This window comes from Candoia aspera, chromosome 1 (assembly GCF_035149785.1).
Source record: "Candoia aspera isolate rCanAsp1 chromosome 1, rCanAsp1.hap2, whole genome shotgun sequence".
Classification (NCBI taxonomy): Eukaryota; Metazoa; Chordata; class Lepidosauria; order Squamata; family Boidae; genus Candoia; species Candoia aspera.
In genome coordinates, this window is record NC_086153.1 from 196,300,446 (window position 1) to 196,324,472 (window position 24,027).

The following is a 24,027-nucleotide window of genomic DNA, read 5'->3' on the forward strand; positions in this document are numbered from 1 at the left end:
CCTTGGAGCCGGCGTTGTCCATAGGACACTTCCGGGTCATGTGGCCAGCATGACTCACGGAACGCCGTTACCTTCCCGCCGAAGCGGTACCAATTAATCTACTCACATTTGCATGTTTTCGAACTGCTTGGTGTGCAGAAGCTGGGACGAGCAACGGGAGCTCACCCCGCCGCGCGGTTTCGAACCGCCGACCTTCCAATCGACAGCTCAGCGGTTTAACCCGCAGCGCCACCGCGTCCCCTTGAAATGATATAGTAGGAAACAAACCAGAACTTTTTAAGCTCATTTCTCCTAGTCATTACATAAACCAATTTTGTGGGATTATTTTTGCATTTCCAAAGAAAATCAACACTGAACTTCTAAAATATTTCACTACTGGTAAACAAAGTGAAAATTACTGCTTAGAGAACATGTTATCCTCAGGTGCATGCATTATAGATAACCTAAAAAAATAACCTTATTAATGTCATGTAATAGAGATACATCATGTAATAGAAATACAAACATTGCATATTCATTCACAATAATACTGTTTTTGAGAGTACAAATAATAATTCTGTACTGATCATATTAAAAATAATCACCACAATCAAATTTACAATTTCTTTTTTTATACTTCCTATTTAGTTTTCAGTTTTAGTTATGAAAATCTACAAATCTGCATTAATTACCAGTAATAGTCTTACTAGAACCGACTAGAATGTAACTCCTTGATCACATGGTCCAAGCAGCCTTCTGTAAACAACTGGTATATTACCAAAGCCAGGCAAAATAGTATCATTTCAAGAAATCCTAGTATGCTGAGTGTCAGTTCCATTACACATTTGTATCCAGGATTTTTTTTATTGCACAACACCATTTGTGAAGGACATGGTTATAACAATTCTGTTTCTTTTCCTTCCAAATACATCCAAGAATAGATTTTGTGTAAGAATTACTTCCACATATTACACTCATGATGGCACATAATCAATCAATACATATGGCATACTCTACTATGCTTATAAATTGGTCCTGAGTGAAATGTTTCTTTCATACTGGACTTTCATTTTCCTGCTCAGTCTACATCCATTCAACACTCATTCATTCTTTACTCTGTCTCTTCTTGTTTAACACCACATACTTCAAGTATCCCATCTGCACTGCGTTCAGCTTACTGTAATGCTCCTCCTGACATACCCAACTCTCATTCCATCCAACAAAGTAGGCAAGAACACACTTTATACACAGGCTCTTTTGCATCTTCTGACAAATGTTCATTCTTCACAATAAGCCATAAGCAATCCACTACCTTCTACCAGCATTTGCACGCCTTAAAACTTCTCCATTCATTTTCCTAACTTTGGTCAATGTTTTACCAAGGTACATAAACCCAGCTATTACCTCTAGTTTTTTGCTATGTATAACTTCTAACCGTTCACTTTATTTTTCCCGCTTCAGCATGACTACCTTAGTGTTTGATAAATCAACTTGCAAATCCACATTTCTTGATGCATTGTATAATCTCCTTCACTGCAAATCATTGGGGCTCTCTTCCAACAACCTGCTATCATCCGCATACAGAGATACACGCACATTCATGTTGCTAAGCAATACATCTCTGATTTCATTATAAGCTTCCCTTATACATTTATCCATAAATGCATTAAGCAACCAGAGAGAAATCAGACACCCTTGTCTTACTCCTTGTTCAATGTTGAGGCATTCGCCAAGCATTTCATTTTTTTCTCATACATGTTTAATTTCGTCATTGTCATACTTCTCTCCTAGCACTCTAGATTGGAAACAATTAATCTAAGCTGCAGCAAGTTTCTCAGAGTGCTGACTAGTAATACTTATCAGAAGGAACGTTAAAGTTACAACGTAAGCATTTTCGTAAATGCTCTACTTTCGAGCGAGAACCCTATATAGGCAGTCCAAGAGTCAAAACTCTGGCTTGTTTTCTTGCACTTTTCCAGGGCAAAGAGGAGGGGGTTTCTCTCCTTTGTGAAGTTGGGCAGTCTGCACCTTTTGACTGCATCAACATCTACTCCAAGGCTTCTTATTCGTGTGAGGCATTGCTCTCACAACTGTATTCATCCAGCCTCCAGTTTCCAACTCCATATTCACACCATCATTCTGATTCAAGTCTATTCATTTTATTATATACTTACTCCAAATCAACGCACTTTTTCTTACATTCATACATTTAAGTAACTTAATGAACAGCAAAAATCTGTTCCACAGACTCCCTGCCCAGCAAAAAGTCACACTGAATCCCCAAATTTTGCTCACTGTCACCTCTTTGCTCTTTCAGTCAAAATTCTACCAACACCTTCGTAACCAAACTTAGCAAACTAACCCCCTGTAGTTTTCCGTATTCATTCTTGCTACTGTCCCTTTTAAACAGTAACATAATGCCATTCTTTCAATTGTCAGGCATGGACATAGACTTATTTACGTCTTACCTTACATATGTCGCAACCCACTCCTTAAGCAAATCAAATAATACTTCAACATTTCTTTAATAACACCATCTACATTTCAATCTTTTCCCCAACATTCTTACAGGTATTACGACTTCCTTTTCGTCATTTTTTTTCTTGGACATTAATATTTTGGCCAGTGAGTGAGTGAGTGAGTAAGTAAATAGGAGATCCCTATATAAGCTGCCGTGAGTTCCTGGAGAAAAAATTGTTAAAAACAAAACGAACAACTACTTTCACTCTGTTCCTAGCAGCCTCCACTGCCTCTTATCTTAATCCAGAATCTATTTATTCTGTTGGGAAATTATTACATCATCTAATCGTTTTCATACAGGGCTCATGCTCTCTCTTCCTGCAGTTTTCCTCCTTCCACTGAAGGTAATCTCTTCCATTTCCATTTTTCCAAAGATCCAGCTTGATAATAATGGTTTGTCCAATAGCGTCTGTAAAAGCTATACCAAAATCACTGAAATCACCATGACGCGTGTGCAATGACATCTGCATGCAAGTGCCACACATTATGTACTTGCACCCTGATGTGTGACAGCATCTGTTCTCCCCACCCCACCCCCAATCCTTTACCTTCATGAGAATTAGGGACGGTCTTGTCTGAGAGATTTACTCTGGTTACATTCCTGCCCCAGTCTCAGTTCTCTTTTAGCTGCCTGCTGTCTTGGTAGTAACTCTTCTTCCTGTCCCTCAAGGCCATTCCGTCTGCCCTCTACAGCTGGGACTGCTTGCTCCAGCACCCACATTCATCAGCAAACTTAACTACTCACAATAGTTAGAATTTCAAGAAGAATATATGCCAGATGTAAATAATTAAGATTATCTTTCGGTTTCAGGCAAGGATAGTGTAGTGGTTCAGGTGTTGGACTATCAGTGGGAGACCCAAATTCTAGTCCTTTCTCAGCCATGGAACATCGTGCTCTCTCGGCCTAACCTACCTCACAGAACTGATGTGGGAAAAATAAATCTTACATTGCCCTTATATGTAAGCATATACTAGATAATTATACTAAATACAAAGTAATTAAAATCTTTTGTGAGAAACACTCTTATTTATGTGAAGACCAACAAATACCAAGATGAAATAGATTCAGTTTCATTACATGTACTTAGGTTCAGTGGGACGTCATTAGGAATAAAAACATAGGATTGCACTGTTAAAACTCCAGAGGCTATCCTTTCCCCCACTAATTTTAAAAGAATTGCTAAGATAGAGTGTCAGCCTCCACCATCCTTTAAGGAACATACCATGACTGGAATCTTACCCAAACAATTTACTATGGAAAATAAGCCATGTTAAAAAAAAAGTTAAGTTATTAAAGTTCAGAGGCTATATAAATATTAACATATTCTCTCTTTCTGCATAACTTAACTACTAATAGATTAAATAAGTACATTTTGATACGTTTTTCTTGTTGCTTTGATTTTCAGAACGACCTGTTTGTCATATACCAACAAAAGATACAAATGCATAGATATGGTTAGGAAGTATTCATATTCATATACACATCAAATTTGTTATCATGCTTTCATTCATTCAGCAAAATGATATTGCAAAGGGAACTGATTTTCAGTTTAGAAAAGTGAAGCTAATATCAGAGATAAGCATGGTTGCCAGGGAATAGTTTTAGAAAGCAGCGAACCAGCCTAATTAGTTTTAGAAAGCAGCGAACCAGCCTAATTAAAGCATTCTGGATGTGCTCTTTTTATATAAAAAATAAAATAAAGTACTGCTTATGATTCCCACATTTGTATTCATATTCATCACTTTGAAAGATTTTTTTTTAAAAAATAAGATTTTAAGCAAAATGTTAAAAAGAACTCTTTTCATGTTATATTCTTTAATTAAAATTAGAGAAGAGGATTAATGGAGACAATAACAGAATGATGTGAGCTAGAGGACAGCATATAGAAACTTATATTATTGGGGTTTATCATGTATCTTGGGAGAAGAATCTTAACTTGGAGGAAATAATTCTTTCTTAACCCAGTTAGGTGGCAGCACCCAGCCAAGAGAAATTTGAGCAGGATCAGCTCTGGTTAGGACTTGAGATGGGAATCTTCTTGGAACATGCAGGCTAGCCTGAGAATTTGGCAAAACGTAAAGGTAATGGCAAGCTACTTGTGTATCACACCAAGTGCAGGATTGTGTCCATGTTAGGTGACAACTTTTTCTTTCTTTTGGTAACGCTCTCTAGAAAAACAAACATTATGTAAACCTAGTGTAGACATTTTCATCAGAGGGTGTCTAATGATTAGGACACCACAGTGGAAGGAGAAAGGAGATTTTAAGCAATGTGGTTAATGGTTTTAGAGTGGTTCTGCCTATAAAGGAATTTCATAGCCCCTTTTTTCTTTTTAAATTATGTTGATTATAAACTTTGAAATTATATTATTTCTTTAACTCTGCTGTATGTAAGCATACTTTTCTTTCTGTACAATAAAATTTATTTTACCCAGTAAATCAAATATTCAAGATTTTGAGCATAAAGAAGTGAATTTGTACATGCTTCTTAGTTCCAGTATATGCTTGTCAGATTCCCATACCCAAGAAAGAGGACTGCATCCAGTAATAGGGATAATGTCTCTGGAACAGTATGCATCATTTCATATGGACTATGTGGAATCGTGTCTTCAGTGTACCTGTCCCAAGTGTGTTCACAGTAATTCAGTAATTTTGTCTAGAGCTGAACGTTGCTAGATTGGTATACAAGTCTCAGGGCCAAACTGTATTTTGTTAAATGCAACCTTTTGCAGATATGTGCAGAAAAAAAGAACTTCATTCCTATGAATGAGGAGGTGAATGTTTGTATTTATGAATAACTTTAAAAAGCAGTCAGAGGGGACCTGATGGAGGCCATCGTGAAACAGTAATCCTTTGTGCTACGGTTAATTAAAAACTCTCCTGCCCCAACACCCTGACATTTTATCCCCTCCGGATTCAGTGAGAGGCATTGTCATGACTGCGGGGTTAGTTAGCAGTGTTACCAGCTTGCCAACATACTTCTATTGAAACTTTTTGGGCATTGCTGAGGTAGTTTCTCTTCTTTATCAATCATATAATTGGATGACACAGAGTAGATAATATGTGCATTCAAATTTATTAAAAAGCTGATGATCCTCATTAAAAAAAACCTCAAAAAGCATGAAGGTAATCCAACAATGTATAATTGTAAGTAGAATCAAGTTTGATGAAACAACGGATACTTTAGTTTGTCCCAAATTAAGCTAAACCAATGCTTTCAAAGTTGAATACATTACATGCAGCTTGTACGCATTGCTAAAATTGTATGGTAAAGGAACACAGGCGAATTAGAGTCTGAAATCCTACAAATGTTCCAGTTGCCAGTTCTGCCTGACCATGCTGGGATGTGAGTCATGTGACTCAGCAGGGAGCAGCGGTGAAGTTTCTATAATACTGCAATGGATGGGGGAGGAACATGGCAGAGTAGCATGCAGGCCAATCAGTACCCATTTAAAAAGTATCATACAGCGGTAGAACTTGCTTAAGTAACCTGTGTACAATTGGTGCTGCTTGTTGCTGTCTGACAAAAAAGCACCAGAGCTGCATTCTTGAATGATCCAGCTTGATTTTAATCCTGTGAGAAGTAAGAATGGTAGGAAATAAATTTGCAGTACAGTATCTCGGCTTTCAGCTCCGGGTACTTATGTATGACTTGACTTACCAATATGACTGATTATTTTTTAAAAAAATATATAAAAAACAACAACAAAAACCTGCTCATTTTTATATGAAGAATGGCCAGATTGGCCCTCAAAGCATGCACTGCTCAGTCTTCTTTGAATTCATCATAAGGAACCAAGATTAAATAAAAGTGAAATTTTAAGATGGAAATTATATTGAGTTGTTGAATTGGATTTTTTACTTGCAAACCTGAAATTTGTTTGAAAATCATGCACAAAGCAGGAATATTCATATATACAGTACATTAAAGATCTAGCCTTATTGTTAGTATTCAACATAACACATGACATAGAGTTTCACAATCAAACACTAAACAAATGTCTTCTATCCATCTTCTATCACACAGTATCTGGACTGGATCCAGATTTAGATGTGTGCATTGGAGCTGATGGAAGTGGACTTCACTCTCTCTTTACTTGCCAAAATAACTTATCCTTCCTTGCAAAAGTCTAACAGGAGGTTGGGAAACTTGATGAATGGGAGAATTCATGGGGTCAAGAGTTTTGAGGGAAGCTCCTGAAAATTGAGTGGAAATGCTTTCCACAAGTGCAGCTGTGCAAGGAAGCTGAAAAATCTGCTGTAGGAAGGAAACTACAAACAAGTCTGCATCTACTAGCTGTGTTGTATTGCCCAAAACTGTAACTAGCTGTATAATGGAAGTCAAAAGTTACAACTCAGGTGCATTGTTTTTAAAAAGGTTCCCTAATGGACAGCAGGCACAAAACCTTGTTATTCATACAATGAGAGGGGCCAAAGTGCTAGCAACTATTCAACTGTTTCTTCCAAAGGCAAAACTAGCCAACAGATCCATGCCTGATCTAACAAGAACCATAATCTTTAGGGGAACAGGAAGTGTTTTCCCTTTAGATTTTAGTGGGGTAGGGGTGGGGGTGGGTCAATGTTTTATTCTCTGAAAGAAATATTTATCACTCTCACCTGAAGGCTGAACTCCAGTGGTGGGTAGAACTGTGATGCAAAAATCAGTGGGCTAGTAAAATGTAATGTGAGATGGGAAAAATTAGGAGGAGATCCTTTCAAAAACAAACAAATGAAAATACCTCCAGTCCCTCAACATTCCTGCCCAGGCCTTTTAGGTAATCAGGCTAAAATTTCTTCCTTTTTCTAAACATGATGAGTTAAACTAAACATGAGAACAATATATTCACAAAACCATTATCTACTTAAAAAACCTCTAGAATTAATCCATCATGCTGACAGAACTTTTTGCTGTTGCTCAGTTCCAAATGTTCTTAAGAAAAGTGGTAGAAAACCCTCTACAATCTGGACCTCAGTGATTTTTTTTCCACAATTATTTATGGGAAGCTACACCTAACTACATAGTTTATACTTTATCTGGTCAGGAATGAGTTATCATAGGACTGAATCACCATGATTCTGCTGGCAATGTGGCCTTTTGTTTTGGGGGTGTTGTTTTAATCAGGTTATCATGGGTTATATGTTCTTGTGGTGGTTTTAATCTTGTATGTCACCCAAAGTTACTGCTGTATAATGGGGGGGGGGGCTTTATAAATTATTTAAATAAAGAAATAAATTTTAAAAAATCAAGATCCAGAAATCAAGACAAGGGTTGACTTACGTAACGGCAAATTAACTATGGAAAGTCTGCATATCTGAGCACTCACATTCTAAAAGCAAGCCACACAATATACTGCCAGGGCTACTTGCCAAGGTATTTCCAATTATTTGTATTATTAACATGGACAATGCAAATTGACCATAGACGACTGTCTTACAATAGCGCGAAGAGTCAGACATGAGTCTGAAAAAGGAGCCTATTGTGATCATCTCTTTACTTGCATGAAAAAAAAAAGCTTCAGACCTAAATCTAATTATTCTATGTGTGAAGGGAAAGTTACACATTTTCTCACTGATTTCCATACAAAATGTAAGCATGAGGTTAAGGGTTCATTGTATTTTCTGTGGGTGAGGAACATGAAAGTTCGTATTGTGCTTTCTCACAGGATATTAAGATCCCACTAGGCTTTTCTTTTTATGGGAAGCCTGGCACCACACTGGGGGCAATGGCAGCAAGGAGTAAAAGGAAGCACAGTGCTTGATGAAACTCACCACAACATCTCAGTAAGAGGAGTAATATCTGGAAAACTAGGTGGCTTGTGAACTGAGTAGTAGTGAGACAGTATATCCCTTTCCAAAATCTTTCTTTGTTCACATAGAAAATTCCCACAAAGAAAGCAGGACTATGGTCTAAATCTCTCCTTAGGAAATCGATGGCCTTAAGAATTGTTAATGCATGTTGTTTGATTCTGTTTTTGAGAGACCCTGGATGGCGGGATCCTAGTGGTACTAATCAGAAGGCAATGCATAGTTATTCCAGGTTTTCCTCATCCACAGAGGTTCTCTGGAAAAAAAAATAATTGGAGAAGTAGTGGGAAAAGATGGGAGGATTAAAAATGGTGAACAGAGACTTTGCAAAATTCCCTGAATGAGAGTGATTAATTGAATAATCAAAAATTTGTCTGGAAACATTATTTTCTCTCTTTCTCTGTCTCTTGCAGCCTTCCAAGTACTCAGAAAAAAATCTGCTCCAGAAAGCGAAAGGGAGAAGAAAGGCTGGGGAGCCAGCATAAAGGAATCTTGAGTTGTGAGAGGTTGGGTGGTATAGAATTACTCTATTGGAATGAATGAATGGATGAAATTGCCTTTTTCTCAGCTCTGGTGATGGTAGCAGTTTCATTACCTCATTAAATTCCATCCCTTGAGTTTTGGCTAATAGATGTCCCAAAGCAGTATTAAAAATGGAGATGTATCCTTGAATAATTGCATTTATGAAAAGCTGGACAATTCATTTCTAGAGTAACTTAAAGCAACATCAAAATCTTAAAGGAGTGGAATTATATAATTATAAGTTAATGAAGATGAATGGAAGATGATTGATGATAATAAACAGCTCAAGAAGTTAAAACTTAAATAGTAAATGGCTTTTTAAATATTGTAATATAGTTAAAGAAATATTGATGAATTTCTGATGAACCTAAGTTACGTATATATAAAAAGCCCTGAATAAATCGAATAAGCCATGTTTAGAATCAATTAAAGTTTTTCATTGCACAGATGTGTGAGATCAAATCAGATCAAATCTTTATTAGGGTCATAGACCAGCATAAAGAAGATGGGGTACAGTCATTAAAAAAATATAAAGGATATATCAAGGGTAAAAATAAAAATCTAAATTTAAATAAAAGAGAGAGATTTAAGCAACTATCTAACCCTTCCATTGAAATAAATGAGATATGAAATTTAAACTTGGCTAGATTGCAAACTAAAATATTGGAAGTTGTTATAATAAACATTTGATAGGAAAGTTACCACAATTTTTATGTTGTTTGAAACTCATATTGAGACACTAGATTAAAAGGAAGGACTATCTAGACTCTTCCCCAAATGAGTCTGTTTGGCTTCAAGGACTTAGTTCCATCTGTAATCTACTAAAGGTAGGGGAATGGGTTTCTAAGACTGTTTAAACTGCTGTTGTGTTGAGCTTTTCCATCTAGATTGTTTTATTTCAGTTACGGTGTTCCATGATTCTGTAAGTTGCACTGGGCTTTGCCCTGAAAGGTAGAATACAATTATTTTAAATAGTTAGCTAATTAATTATTTATCAAATTATATACCATGTCATTTAGTAATTCTAAAAACTGGGGTTGCCAATCTATACCTTTATAAATTATAAGTGGTTTCTGTGATTGCAAAATTGATCAGTTCTTTTCCTAGCCCAAGGAGTGATGCAAGTATTTTATTTCAGTTACTTCCCTTACTGCTCTGGAGTGGAAGAGGTCTCTATCCATTACCTAGACAATTAAAAAAAGTTTCATAAATAACCAGGTTCTAACCAGTAAACAGGTCCTAAATCTGGCTTTAATGAGCCAGACTGAATTTTTCCTCAAAGTAATACAACAAATGCAATTTGAAACCACAATGGCAATGGCTGACATGCATCACCAAGAAAAAATTGGAAAAGAAAATGGCTCTAGAGCTGGTTGGGCAGGATTCAGGACTGTGCAATGCCTTGATCCTTCATAAAAAGCTTCAACCTCTAACAAGTTACAAAGGAATACACGGAAATCAAACCAAGTAAAATAAGTGCACCCACTTTTTATGTGAACGCTAGTATTAAAGTGTGCAAAACACTGCAGTTTTGACAAACCTAAGTCATCAATATCTCATTTAAGAGCATTATCATTTGAGACATGACTTCATCTACATTTAATGCTGCAAGTTAGCTCCCATCCCATGTGCGCCAGTATCACCAATTTCTAAATACTGAAAAACAGAATGGCTCTTGAGTCGCACAGGCTTCCCAATGGACACAGTTGTTATATAAGCTGAAGAGCTGTGGAGCATCTTCTGCTAATAGTCCCTGAAATTCTGCTATGAATAAAGAACATTTAATTGCAAGCCTGCATTTTTTTTTCTATAAGAAAAAATACGAACATTAACAATATGAGGTGAATGTTAAAATTCATAGAAGGGCCAATATATCTAAATGACCTTAATGGCCAATTATGGCCTGTTGGCATTCAGTACAGTATGAACAATATTAAAATATGTGGATTTATTTGCAAAGGTATGAAAACAGTAAACTGTCAGTTTAACTTATTAAAAAGAGCTGCTCATGTTTTGAAAACACCACCACAATATATGTGTTGTGTATTACACAAGACCTACCTCTTTGCTTTCTTCCAAATCTGACTCACTGCTAAACTCTTCGGTATTTAAATTTTCAAAATCTGATTCTCCAACAGCAATGGGTACTGTCACAGTTACACTTGGGTTATGTATGAATGACATGTAATCGCTTTCATCAATGATGTATTTTTCCACACTGCTTCCTATGCCGCTGGTAGTCCCATTGCCGTCTTTCAGATAGTTAAAATCTTTGCCAATATCTACTATCATATGATTAGAAATGCAACTGTCTTTCTTATTGTTTAGATCTTCAAGGGGCTTGATTTCATCCAAAGCCTTTTGTTTTCTCACAAATGCCTTTTCTACAAACTCATGAGCTTTTCTTTTTACAAAATCTATTCCTTTCTGAATCCTCGCCACTGCAATCTGGAGGTTGTTCATTTCATTATCATCATCGGTAGCAGCAAGATTGTCTGAACTGAAGGAGCTCAGGAGCAAGGCCAGAAAAAGATTCAAAACCTATTAAAAGAAAAAGAGATCACTCAGTTTTATCATGTTATTGAGCACAATGTCTGAATATTTTGGTGTAAATGTTGCTTCATCTTGATTACTCTCATATCAGACTATTTTAATGCCTGTGTTCTGCCTCCTAATCTGATAACTGTTTTTGAACATACACTGAACCAACACTGAATTATATCAGCATTCTTATTAACCCATTTCTGTGCCAGGTGATATTCTCTAGCAGAAGATGTATTAATTTGACTGTTTAAGATTCTCTAACACGTTATTGACTAAGCATAATGATTCAGATTTACAAATCATGGTTTGTACTTTTGATCTAATGTTGCCATCTTTCTGGAGGTGGAAAGATATTCTCCACCTGTAGCATAGACACCATGGAGTTAATTGGATCAGTGATCTGACTTCATATAAGGCAGCTTTCTGTGTTTCCATGTTAGAAAGGGGTAATAAGGCCATGACAATTATAATAGAAGGGCCCTTTAAAAGAAAAAAACCCCTACTCTTTCTGACAATGGAAGTAGAAATATTTTTCTACATATACAGTAGGGCAGGGAGTAAAGTAAGAGTAAAAGAGAAAAGTAAAAAAATACCATCTAAGCTGGTTTAAACTTTAAATTTATGCCAATTGTTGCGTGTCAATATTTAAAGAATCCAGTTGTAATGCTCTACTTGCCTTAAGTTGGCATTTGTTTGATACATACCACTAAATTGCCAATCACCATGACCATCATGAAGACAGTAAGGCACATGGGTTGTCCAGCAACCTCCATACAATCCCACATAGTCTCTATCCATTCTCCACAAAGAACTCGAAAGACAATCAAAAAAGAATGAAAAAAGTCATTCATGTGCCAGCGTGGGAGTTCACAGTCATTAGAGATCTTGCAGACACATTCCTTGTAGTTTTTGCCGAACAACTGCATTCCAACCACGGCAAAAATGAAGACAATGATAGCCAAAACCAGGGTCAAATTTCCCAAGGCACCTACTGAGTTGCCAATAATCTTTATCAACATGTTTAATGTTGGCCAAGATTTTGCCAATTTGAAAACTCGAAGCTGAAAAAATAAAAGTACACAGGCATCAGTATCAGTCTTAATTACTTATTTTAATTAATAACACGAAAGAGTTATTTTATGCAGAAATTCTGCTCCTGAAAATGGACAGTGGATTTAGAAATCCATGTAAGAGTCCTCCTGAGTATGTAAAGCCAGTATGTATTGGTGGCTTACGTAATTGTGTTTGAGACTCAGGTTGTGTACAAATTTATTTTGGAAAAGGTCTTATTGGTTTTGATGAATTTAATTCCTAAGAAAATACTGACCAGACCTGCTGTTATATTCTTCATGCAATTAGCTGTTTACTTACGTTATTCTTGCATAAAATTCAGATATCAGAAATAAAACATACAGTATTCAAATTCACAATTTGATTACTCTGAATATATAATGTGATCAAAATGTTTCTTGAAACCTCCAATGGATATTTACCAATCTGAAGGATCTTAGAACTGATAATCCTTCCACATTTGCAAGACCCAATTCCATCAAACTCAGGCTGACTATGATGCCATCAAAAATATTCCAGCCTTCTTGGAAATAATAATAAGGATCCATGGCAATTATCTTGAGAAACATTTCTGCTGTAAAAATGCCAGTAAACACCTACACACAAAAAATATCATTTGTCATCAGTCCTAAATAACAGTGGTCTATTCATAAAAACATTGTTGAGAAAGATAAAGGGAGGGGAGCAGCAACTTTAAAAAGTATGTCTCCAACTGAACACGTTGATATTTCGAGAAATGGAAATGTGTATTTTGATATGTGTATACCCACTATTTTTTTATATTCTTACCATTAGGCATAAGATTCAGTTTCACACATTCCCCATTCGTAAGGAAGCTATCCCGCAAGTTGTCAGACTATTTGTTTAGTTATTCCAATATTCTTTATTTAGCAGAACACAGATCAGGATCTACTGGTAAATCTCTGAGCATCTATAATAAATTAGCTTAAGTTTCTGACCGACTTTCCCCCACTAGCAATAGCAACCATTAGAAAAGTCTATTGAAAAGAACATGGAGAAAAATTGGGAATGAATATTTGTGCAAGAGAACTTTTGAACTTAGTTCTGATATTCATCACAAATTCCTGGACTGGATATATATACATTACCCAGATCTATTGTGTACTTTATTTTTTAATATATGTCTATTTGTCCATACCATTATTTTGCATCTGAGCTCTGGTGGAACTTCTGGATGCAAAACAACACCCAATCATGAAATATATCCACCTCTTGTCTACTTATGTAGCGGCACATCTCTAGAATTGCTCACTACTTTTTCTTTTAAACTGGAGATTCCTTGGACTGAATATAGAGTTCTGCATGCAAAGCAAAGCCTCTGTCAATCAGTTAAACTTCTTCTGAAAAGGTGATTGTGAGCACTTCTATTTCTAAAGAAATTACAGTTTTACATATAGATCCAAGACATCACAGTTTATTAAATGGTCCAAAAAAAACCAAGTTAAAATGAAATTATGGTTCAGATCCTTTACATTTTACAAACTACAAAATTGTCAATAGAGAAATAATGTTGCTTCATTGGCTGGGTTCCATTCAGCAATTGGCCTCAAGACAGGATTTCTCATGGGCAGCTAAAGTTCCACAGGGCCTAACTCCTCTTATTCTGCAGACATGACAGGAGGGATGCCACTGCACTGGATTCCAGATCTACACCAACCTGAGCTAATATACATTTTTTTAAACAGGCCACTGGAACAGGCAAGGGCAACTGCAGACACCTCTTGCTTTTGTCAAAACGATTAAAGCAGCATTGTGCTGCAAACGCTAATCTCTCTGGGCATGCACGCAATGTCACGAGCCATGTACAATAAGGGCAGCACTTTCACCCTAATGCTCCTTTCACGATTCATCTTTCTGACTCCCCTGTAGCTGCTGCTGGGGACAGGCAGTAAAGAAAGCCATTTGATACCAATCACTCTAGCAGCTGGCAGATTTTGTAAGCAGCAAATATTATCCCCTGCCTGCAATCTGGCTTCATACTTAGAACTGTTCAAACTATTGCTAGCATTGACATCAATGGGACTTCAGTCATGATGTGTTGATTTTAATGGAACCTAAAAAAGATTGACTTAAACTAGATCTGTATAGAGAGGCCAAGAAATTCAGCAATCTGTTCAATAAATATAACTCTTTGCTCTCTTATGGGACTGCGGAAGACTTACCAAATTTCCAACGGACAGCACGTTATTAAACTGTTGGGTCATTGGGTAATGTTCCATCGCCATAAACAAAGTATTTAAAACAATGCAGATGGTAATAGCAAGGTCAACAAATGGATCCATCACAATCAAATTAACAATATGCTTTATTTTCAACCAAGGAGTGCAGCAATCCCAGATTAAGCACATGTTAGCAAATTTGTACCAGCAGGGAGGACACTTCTGCCTGGATTCCTCAAGTTCTAGAAAGAGTGAAAAGAAGGCATACAAGAAGAGAACATTTGAAGAGCTACCTGATTTATCCATTCAACACATAAGTCCAGAAACCAGCATGGCAGGGATTTTAGGAATGACTTCCCTCGGTAACAATGGCTCATTTGATTTTTTACAAATGGCCACAAAAATACAAACATGTATTCTTTATTAAACACGGATTGGAAGAAGAGGTTTGCTAGCAATTTTTTTCTTTTGTGTGAAGTGGGGAGGAGGGGATCCTCCTCTGTCTTCCTCACAGGTAGACACATAGCAATGATTTGCTTGACTGTAATTTAGGGCCGGGCAAGCTTCCATGGTGGTGCTCTGTTTTGACAAAGTTCTGAAAAGAGAATTCCCCCACCCCCCGAAGTTGCTTCACGAAACAGCTCCACATTACTTTAATCAGTGAAGCAAGATGGCTGCACTACCCCCACAATGTCCCATCCGGTCAGGCAGGGCAAGCTACAGACCCTGTCCATGAGGAATTGCTGATTGGCAGGGTCCAGGTGGAGGGCCTTCTCTGCCATGGCACCCACCCTGTGGAACAGCTTACCCCCGGAGGTAAGACAGGCCAAAACTCTCCCGGCCTTTCAGACTGGGGTGAAGACATGGCTATGCCACTTTGTATGGGATGGGAGGGGGGATAGCCATTCATGGGGGTGGCTGGTACTGTGATTATGCCAAGTATAAAACCCTATCGCCACCTTGAATTTTATATTTTACATCCTTGTATTTTTATATATTTTTTGGTATTTATGTATATTTATCTTTGTATTAATTTTATATTGTACTGGTTTTATTGTTATTTTATTATCTGTAAGCCACCCAGAGTCATCGTGTAAGAGATGGGCAGCAGATAAATTTGATGAATGAATGAATGAATGAATGAATGAATGAATGAATGAATAAATGTCCTCAAGAAGTTTCTTCCAGAGCTTCCTCCAGGACTTCCAAAACCTTCCCTGCAGACTTCTCTGGCACTTTCAGAACCTGGAAGAGAATTCTGTACACGGAAGTGTCAGAGAAGCTTCTGCACACACCAGAAGCCTCTTTTAGTTTTTGCAAGTGCAGGATGAGGCAAAATGGAGGAAGAGGTAAGCGATTACAATGAGGCTATGAAGCGACAGGAGCCCCTTTGTCAAGGTAAATTGCATGCCTCTTTGTTGAAGCAAGACTTATCACCTCTGGAAAAAAGCTTATCTTGGGCCTACTGCAGTTAAAAGTTTCAGCTGACATTTAGGAAATAGGGCTGGCCTACACTCTGATCTGACACTGCAAACCCAACCCATGGTTTGTGTTATGCTTGAATCTATGCCAATTTACAGAAACGTTTGAAGCTGCTTTGTGAATCATATTCATGCCAACCGTGGTTTGCTGTTACATTTGAATTGCAAATTATGAAAAACTGGAGCAGACAAGCTCTAATCAGAACCTTGTTCTAGCTCAAGAAATTGTTGCAGCATGGAAATGAGAGTAAAGAGAGGGAAAATGAAAGCAGAAAAGCAGCACTGTTCTGTTCCACTGGGAACACAGTGTGCCTGAAAGCTCAGACCACAATTTGGACCCTGATTCGATTTGCTCTCTGAACTGAATAATCCACAGGATCAGAATGTTTAGAATTCTCTTCTAGAACAACAACATCTGGCATCTCTACTAGCTTTTTTTTAGGTCTTAACATTACAGCCTCAGTAGTCGTAATAAGGAAAAGGTTCACATTGGCTACAAAATCAATGGCCACCAACAGCCAATTAGTAAAATTTAAATTAATGAATATGAAGATGTTGCTAGCTTTGCTTCTGAAATGGAAGTATAGCTCTTGCCCTCTGAATTTTATAAGCCTTGTTTAGATGGGATGCTTACCTTCCATCGTGTTGGTAAGTATGCTAGCTATACTCATTGCTCTTTGCCTCGCAGTAGGATCAGAGAGAAAATCCATTGACATGTGGTAGGAACTGGAGCGCCTTTTTCTTAATTCTGTTTCTGTAGTGGTACCCTGAAAATATAGTACTTATGAATTGGAAGAATATAGTTATTTTTGACTTTGTAAAAATAGCCTGCTAACTCTACACATGATCAGAATACTAAAGGTAGTGGTATCCAATTCTTTTGTATATCTTCTGGATATACAAAAGAAAGTCAGAGAGATAATCTGGCTTGAACAATAATTTTTTGTTACCCCTGTAAACAAGGGCTTAGTGCCTCTTTGTTCAATGCTTGTTTGCAAAAGTTTACCCAGGACTAGATACAGAAAATGTTAATTCTCTGCAGCCATCTCACCGTCATCTGGATTTCTGCAGCCCAATAGTGCTAATTAAGGAAGTAATCCAATTAAAGATGCCTTAAGGATTTAGCTAATGACCTTAGGGGTTTATGTAATCAATTATATTTGCATACAAATAAACAGTTACATTAACTTCCATTTTTAAAAGTTAATGGTCATATTTATTGTGGACTAGCCTTATAATTTCCCCATTTTCATTTCCCCAACCTATTTGTATGGTACATCTTTTAAGGGCAGAGAAATAAAGGGCTGGGTATGACACTCAGTGGCCAGCATCATTACTCCTAGCAGTTGTCACTAATGTCTAAAGCTACCAGATATGGCTTACATAAATCTGCAATCAGAAGATGGCAGCAAAGGGTTAATTTTCTGTATGTTTTTGCTGCCATCTAGTGGTCATTTGAATTTGTGCAGCCTGGATTTTCATTTTTTATCAGAAGCATTATATGAAGAAACAGCATTGCTCTGACGCTGCCCTTGAGTTAAATACTGTCAGCCTTATTTTCTGTCCTTAGGAACATTTTTTTTTTAAAAAATGAGGAAATTCTCACCAGAGCAATGCTACGTCATCAACAGCATTGTTTAGAGTGTTTCTGGGTTAAAAAGAAAGATGGCTACTGACTGGTGTCCTTTAGGGGGCAATATTGAATGTCTTAACCTCACTTTAGAGGAGTTCCAGTTCTCCTTTGTCCTTTAATGTTATTGTTTCCTTGATTTAGTTGCATGACAAACTGCTGCAACACTATTCATGTTACACAGTGTTCCAAGTTGTGCTTACAACCATTGAAAAATCAGACAGGAACACTATAAAACACAATTCCTTTATTTAAACTGCATTTCTTCCACCTCCACACTCTACGTGCACAGTCAGATGGCCACATTAAGGAACTAGCCACCAGTCTCTGAGTTGCCAGAAAAGTATGCCTGAATAAAATTTGCCATCTGGATTGTCAAGCCCTATTTTGCCAAAGTAATACGGCTGATGATAAATGTTGTCCTTACTGTTTTAATGCAAGGCAGGTTAAGAAAAGCAATTAGTCAATTTCCCTACCTTCATTTCCCATCCTACCAAACACTGCTTTCCAATAGGAAAACTATTCAGCAATCATTCTCCCTAAAGTGGGGCAGGGCAGGACTGAGTGTAGGCAGATGCCTGGAATAGCATGCTGAGCTACCCATCAAATTGCCTAACAGTGTTCAGCTGCTCTGTGCTTGTGCCTGGTCAGTTGGGCTATTTCTGAATGTGGATCTACCACTCTTCTGAAAGAGCATTAAACCCTGTCCAAAAGTACGGATGGGAAGGAGGGATGTGGGGTGAAGTTGGAGGCAGAGGTTGATAACAAGTTCCACGTCAACTAGTGCTGCAAGAAAATGGCAGTGCTGGCAGCAAGTTCAGTCTTGTCCTCAGCGATGGCAACACCTGGAGAGCCATAGAAGTGGAATGAAAGAGGAGGTGGAATAAAATAGGCAAATGGTGTTCCTTCTTCCCAAAATAATACAAACAGTAGAAGTATGGCCACACAAAACCTCTTGTTGGCAGAAGCAGCAGAAAACCTGAAATTACCCAATATTGACAGAACCAGCAATACACAGCTGGAAGCAGCTGGGATGAAACTACTTTCTTCAAAGGGCTGAAGGGAAATTCTACAAAAGTGAAAAACATATGGCCAAAATATTGTCTGCAGGCTGCCACCAACCCTTTTGGGACTCCTGACCCTTTCTTTGCCATTTTGGGAGCCTGGGGGAATTGAACAGACCAAATGAATGCCTTAAGCATTGCAGGTGCATAAAGCAACACCTTAAAACTCCTGAAAGCAACCCCCTGTCAAAATTGGCCTCCCAACTTTCTTCACATGCCAGGCAAAGTTTGGTTCAGTCCTTGAGCCAATGGTAGTTACACTTCTGATCTCTTATTACCTCAGGCAGAAGCTGGCAAGTGGGTGACATCAGAGGAGGCGGCCCGCCAACTAAGGAAACCACCCCGTTGCAGTCCACAGTGCTGTGCATCTTCCCATTTGCCGGAAGGACAGGCACCACCCTGGATGATCGGCTGGCCTGACTGATGTTACTGTTGCGGCGTTCGCTGTGCCGGTGAGGAACAAAGAGGGAATCTCTCCTGCTCTCGTTGTCTTCAAAAGTGCTGTGCTCATCATCAGCAAAGTCATTCTCTGATCCAAGATCCTTTGCTCGGCCTCTGAAGCTGAAGAGACTCGCTTTGCTGCTGCGCCTGGGGGAAAACAGCGATCCACGGATGCTCAGCAAAGACTGGAAGGGAATGCAAGATCAGAAACATCCATAAGCAGCTTGAAAGGCGATGGGAAAATTAAAGATCCTTCCTAAGGATTGTGCAGGCATGATATTATAAGGAAATTAATGAACACAGACATTTTTGGGTGCTTTCTCAAGAGCACAGGAACAATCTCCATCCTAGTAAACGCAAGAAAAATCTTAAATAAGTATTTATTAAATCATTTCTTCTAAATTAGTGCCAGCATTTCTCTTGGCTTTGCATTCTATCTAAGGGGAATCATAAATGAGTAAAGCCCTGACTGATCCCTGCTCACTTCATCTTGGCATGTGCTTTATGGTGAGAACCAAAGGTTGGCATTTTGTAGGACCTTGGGAAGGGAGGCCACTGCTGGCCTTTCTGGAACCCCTCAGCTCCCACCATTCCTTCTCCTTGCAGCTGCTCCCTTGCTATTCTTCTTCTTCTAAGCAGGCAAGGAACAAGCTAGAGGAACGAGAACCTCCATATATGGGTGGACCAGCCCCACAGGAAAAGGAGGGGCAGCAGCAAAAACAGCCAGGAGACTGAGGTGAATTCTCCTCCTCCAACGAGTTCCCCAAAGCAATTGTCTTGCAACTCAGTAAAGATTTTCCTTAAGGCTTGCACAGAAATTGATATAGAACACAGAAATGTGTCCTAATTCTGCACAATCACACAAGAGGTAACTAATTAAATCGATACATGGGAAGAAAAAGGGGAAGAAGAAACCCAGGATTTTACTGAGGGACACCAAGCCATCATTTGGCATAACATGTAAAGTGATCCAAAGCCCTACAGCAGCGACATGTGCATTGGGTTACAGGGCCTATTTTGCCCATACATATTCTCCATACCTGGTGTGGGGAAGAGAATCTTTTTTCATAGGTTAATCTGTTCCCTTCAATGGAGAATCGAAAACCTTTCCTGCGGATGCTGTCCTCCGATTCTGATTTATGAAACTCATCCTCATCCTTTTCATCTCCTTCAGACTGCTCTCTCTGTTTTCTCTTTTTCCGCCTGTTCCTCCTCTCCTTTGCGCTCTTGGAGCTCAGCTTTGATGTTGCTGAAGAACTCTCTGAGAACCCACCTACACCACCAACTTCACTGAATTCTCTTGATTCACCCACTGCGGCGGCTAAAGCTGCTGCCTGTTGTATGAGAAAGTTTAGTACATTTAAGATACATCATCCCAATCTGTTAATACAGCTGTTTTTTTAAAGCAGATGAGTTTGATGTTCATTATAATAATCCTACATTTCAAGGAAAAAAGGAACTTATCAAATAACATGGCACGTTTAAACGAATATGAAGCATACCTTGATCTCAGTACATTTACCTCAGTGTGCCAGGTTCAATCTTTTTCCACCAAGGGGCATTGCTCTGCACCCCCAGTAGATCTACCATTTTAGAAAGTCTTGCAGCAATCTTGAAATGCCAGTCCTTGCTTTCATCTACCACCCCTCAATTATATGGGAAGAGAGGTAGTTGTTCAGTTTACTATTGCTAAAGTGAGAAGTACAGTATTGAGCACAAGGACCAAGGGACCAAGGAACTGCGGGATCACTAAAAATACAACCTCCCTTAACAAACAGGTCAGTAAAAAGCATGGGTGAATAATTTCTGGCCGAGGGATGCACTCAACTCTCTCACCTCAAGTCTTCTGTGTACTCCAGTTTCCTCCCTAGCTGTGGCCAAATTTCACTAAGGACTTTAAAATTCAACTTCTTGGTTTTAAGACTAAATAAAGAGACAGAGGATAAAGGTCTGTATGTGAGGGTGTGAATGGGGAGAGGGATGCAGTTACTACTCTGGATACGACTATTAGTTGCTTTGGTTATTCCTACCCCTTTTTCCCTACTAACATGCTACCCTCAGTTTTAAAAGCAACTCACAGAAAGGACATTTCTCTTTTATTGGTGGTCAAAGCAGCCTTATTGAAAATACAACTCTCAGCAAAAAAGAAAAAAAAGGGGGGATTGATCCTGTGGGAGAAAGGAAGACAAGATTTCAATCTCCTTGCCTCTCTCATTAAGTAGCATCCAAAGAAAAGTGCCCTGTTCATTCCTTTTTAGTAGGTAGGTAAAGGTAAAGGTTTCCCTTGACATTAAGTCCAGTCGTCTCCGACTCTAGGGGGTGGTGCTCATCTCCGTTTCAAAGCCGAAGAGCCGGCATTTGTCCGTAGACACTTACGTGGTCATGTGGCCAGCATGACTAAACAGAATACCGTTATCTGCCCGCTGAAGCGGTACCTATTAATCTACTCACATTTGCATGTTTTCGAACAGCTAGGTTGGCTGGAGCTGGGACTAGCAACGGGAGCTCACCCCGTCATGCGGATTCGAACCGCCAACCTTCCGATCGGCAGGCTCAGCAGCTCAGCAGTTTAACCCGCAGTGCCACCGTGTCCCTTCACTTTTAGTAGGTAGGATTCACTAATTTCTTTTCAACAGAGGCCAATATGAAAGAAAAATCAAAAGAGGGTTTTTTTAGTGGTGTGTAGAAGATATATTTAATATATGAATACCCTAAATATATTTTATTTCTGATGGAGGGATGTTTAATTCATTCTGAAACTATAGAAAGAACAGAGGTTCATTTAGCACTATGTGTTCAAATTTTGCCCCAAGGTAGGAGTGTCTTTCCTTTTAAAAATTTTTTTAAAAATGTTCTGGGCCCTAGTGGATTGAACATCATGGAGTAGGCAGGAGTGATATTTGGGCTCCAATTCTTTTTTTGGGGGGGGGAAGGATTTTTGAGGATAAAGAGTTTTAGTTTTTATAGGTATATGAAATCTATTGGAGGCTTAATGCACCAAGTGTTTTTAGTTTCCTGTCCTCAAAAGGTGGTTCAATATTGTGGGCCACAAAAGAGGGAAAATATACGGTAATTTTCTCTCTACTCCAATGGTCATCAGTACATCTTGTTTGAATATACAGTATGTATACACTACATAGTAGCCACCTTGAAATGTTCTAAGCACCCATGCCCCTGGAGTCAACCAGCTGAAAACCTCAAAATTTGATTCAGTAAAACCATGACTTTACATATCATCTTGTGTTAGAGGACAAAATAAAAAAGTTGTGTTCCACCCATTAAGTAACCTGAGCCTCTTCTTGTTGTTTTTTCAGCTGTTCCAGCATCTGCTGGAACTCAGCCTCTTTCTGCTCAGCTTCTTCCATGGTGGCTTGATTCTGCTCTTCATAGGCCATGGCAACAACAGCCAGGATCAAGTTGATCAGGTAGAAAGAACCCAAGAAAATCACCAGGACAAAAAAGATCATATATGTTTTTCCAGCAGCTCGCAAAGTCTACGAAAGAAATTAAACAATAAATAATTTCATAACAGTCCTCCAAAATATAGCATCCTCCTTCTTTATTATAGTCTAGAGAATGAACATAAGACAAACATTGTTCATAATCTTATTAGCAGAGATAGTTTGACTGGGTTAGGTATACAGTATGTGTGAGTTTATGTACAAGGCTGCATGTTAATCTACAAATAAACCTGCCGCTGCTGTAACAATCATAGATGGAAAGACACATCTGGGCTATTGAACTAGCACCACTGGAACTCACCTCTCTTCATCACTGAGTCAGAGGTACTTCCTCTATCTTAAACATAAGGAAGAGATTAAGGACAACTGGGACATTCCACTTCAGGCAATGGAACTTCCCCAGTTCTGTCAGCACCCACAATAAGATAGCGGGGAAGGGTGTGTGGCCCTACAGACATTGCTCAATTCTAACTCTTACCAGCAATAACCAGTGTGACCAATTATGGGAACAGTAAAAATTGAAGTTCAGTAATATCTGGAGTGGAAGCATAGATTGCCAACCTTTGCTTCACTCAGCTGTGTTTCTAGATAACATGGATAGTTACTGGCTAGGGGTCGAATTAGGAAGGGTGTGTTAATGTTAAGGTTAACATGCTTAACCTTATTAACCAAAAGGCTAAGCCACACAGTAGTTAATGACGGTTAATACTAACCAAACGTAGCATGTTACTCAAGCAAATTCATTTGCCACCTGATCCTGCTAAGGATATTGCATAAACACAGCGCATCTGTTATTTCTGTGCTTTGCAACATTATGGTTGCTTCTAGTGTACCCATTTGGCAAGTTAGGCTTTAATTACTGGCCTGAGCAGTATGGTGAGTTTAGAGCACAGGCAACACACTGAAACTACCAGCACAACTTGGTTTTGTAGAGAGCAATGGAATGCTGGTCAATGTTACCTATTTTACTTCCTCTTAGTCACTTAAGAGCTCTTCTTGCCATTTCCTTCTGAAAAACTATCCCTAAGCTGCTGCCTGAGGATTATGGAAGCTGAAGTCCAGTTCATCTGGAGGATGTTTAACTGGGCAGGGTGAACTACCTTCTCCCTTCAGTTTTTTCTGACTGGTGAAAAGAATTCTTAGTAGGGGCCAAAGTAGAAATAGATGAAATGGTGCTCTGCAGATAATCAAGCTACCTTGCTCTTATGAAAGCTGTAGACCAAAGCATTTGAAGTTTTCAAGCTGTTGACCCTGACAGTAATGCTTAGTCTTTTGGGGAAAAAATCAACAAAAATTGTAACAATGCATTATAACATAATCCACTGAGCA

At 38.5% G+C, this 24,027-nt stretch overlaps 1 protein-coding gene across 12 annotated transcripts in view; it reads right to left on the reverse strand.

The window, feature by feature from the left end:
* LOC134507538 (sodium channel protein type 2 subunit alpha) overlaps window positions 1–24,027 on the reverse strand; it is a 59,350-nt gene that overhangs the window by 18,616 nt on the left and 16,707 nt on the right. For 6 of the 12 annotated variants that reach the window (XM_063318248.1, XM_063318243.1, XM_063318249.1 and 3 more), the window contains exons 9-16: window positions 22,525–22,731; window positions 20,278–20,571; window positions 19,075–19,422; window positions 16,737–16,869; window positions 14,625–14,863; window positions 12,864–13,037; window positions 12,075–12,431; window positions 10,888–11,367 (exon numbers count right to left, since the gene is read on the reverse strand). In XM_063318248.1, coding sequence (XP_063174318.1) covers window positions 10,888–11,367; window positions 12,075–12,431; window positions 12,864–13,037; window positions 14,625–14,863; window positions 16,737–16,869; window positions 19,075–19,422; window positions 20,278–20,571; window positions 22,525–22,731 — 2,232 coding nt within the window. Of the gene's footprint in view, window positions 1–10,887; window positions 11,368–12,074; window positions 12,432–12,863; window positions 13,038–14,624; window positions 14,864–16,736; window positions 16,884–19,055; window positions 19,423–20,277; window positions 20,572–22,524; window positions 22,732–24,027 lie in introns of all 12 variants that reach the window. The other 6 variants (XM_063318250.1, XM_063318251.1, XM_063318241.1 and 3 more) reach the window with 4 other exon arrangements.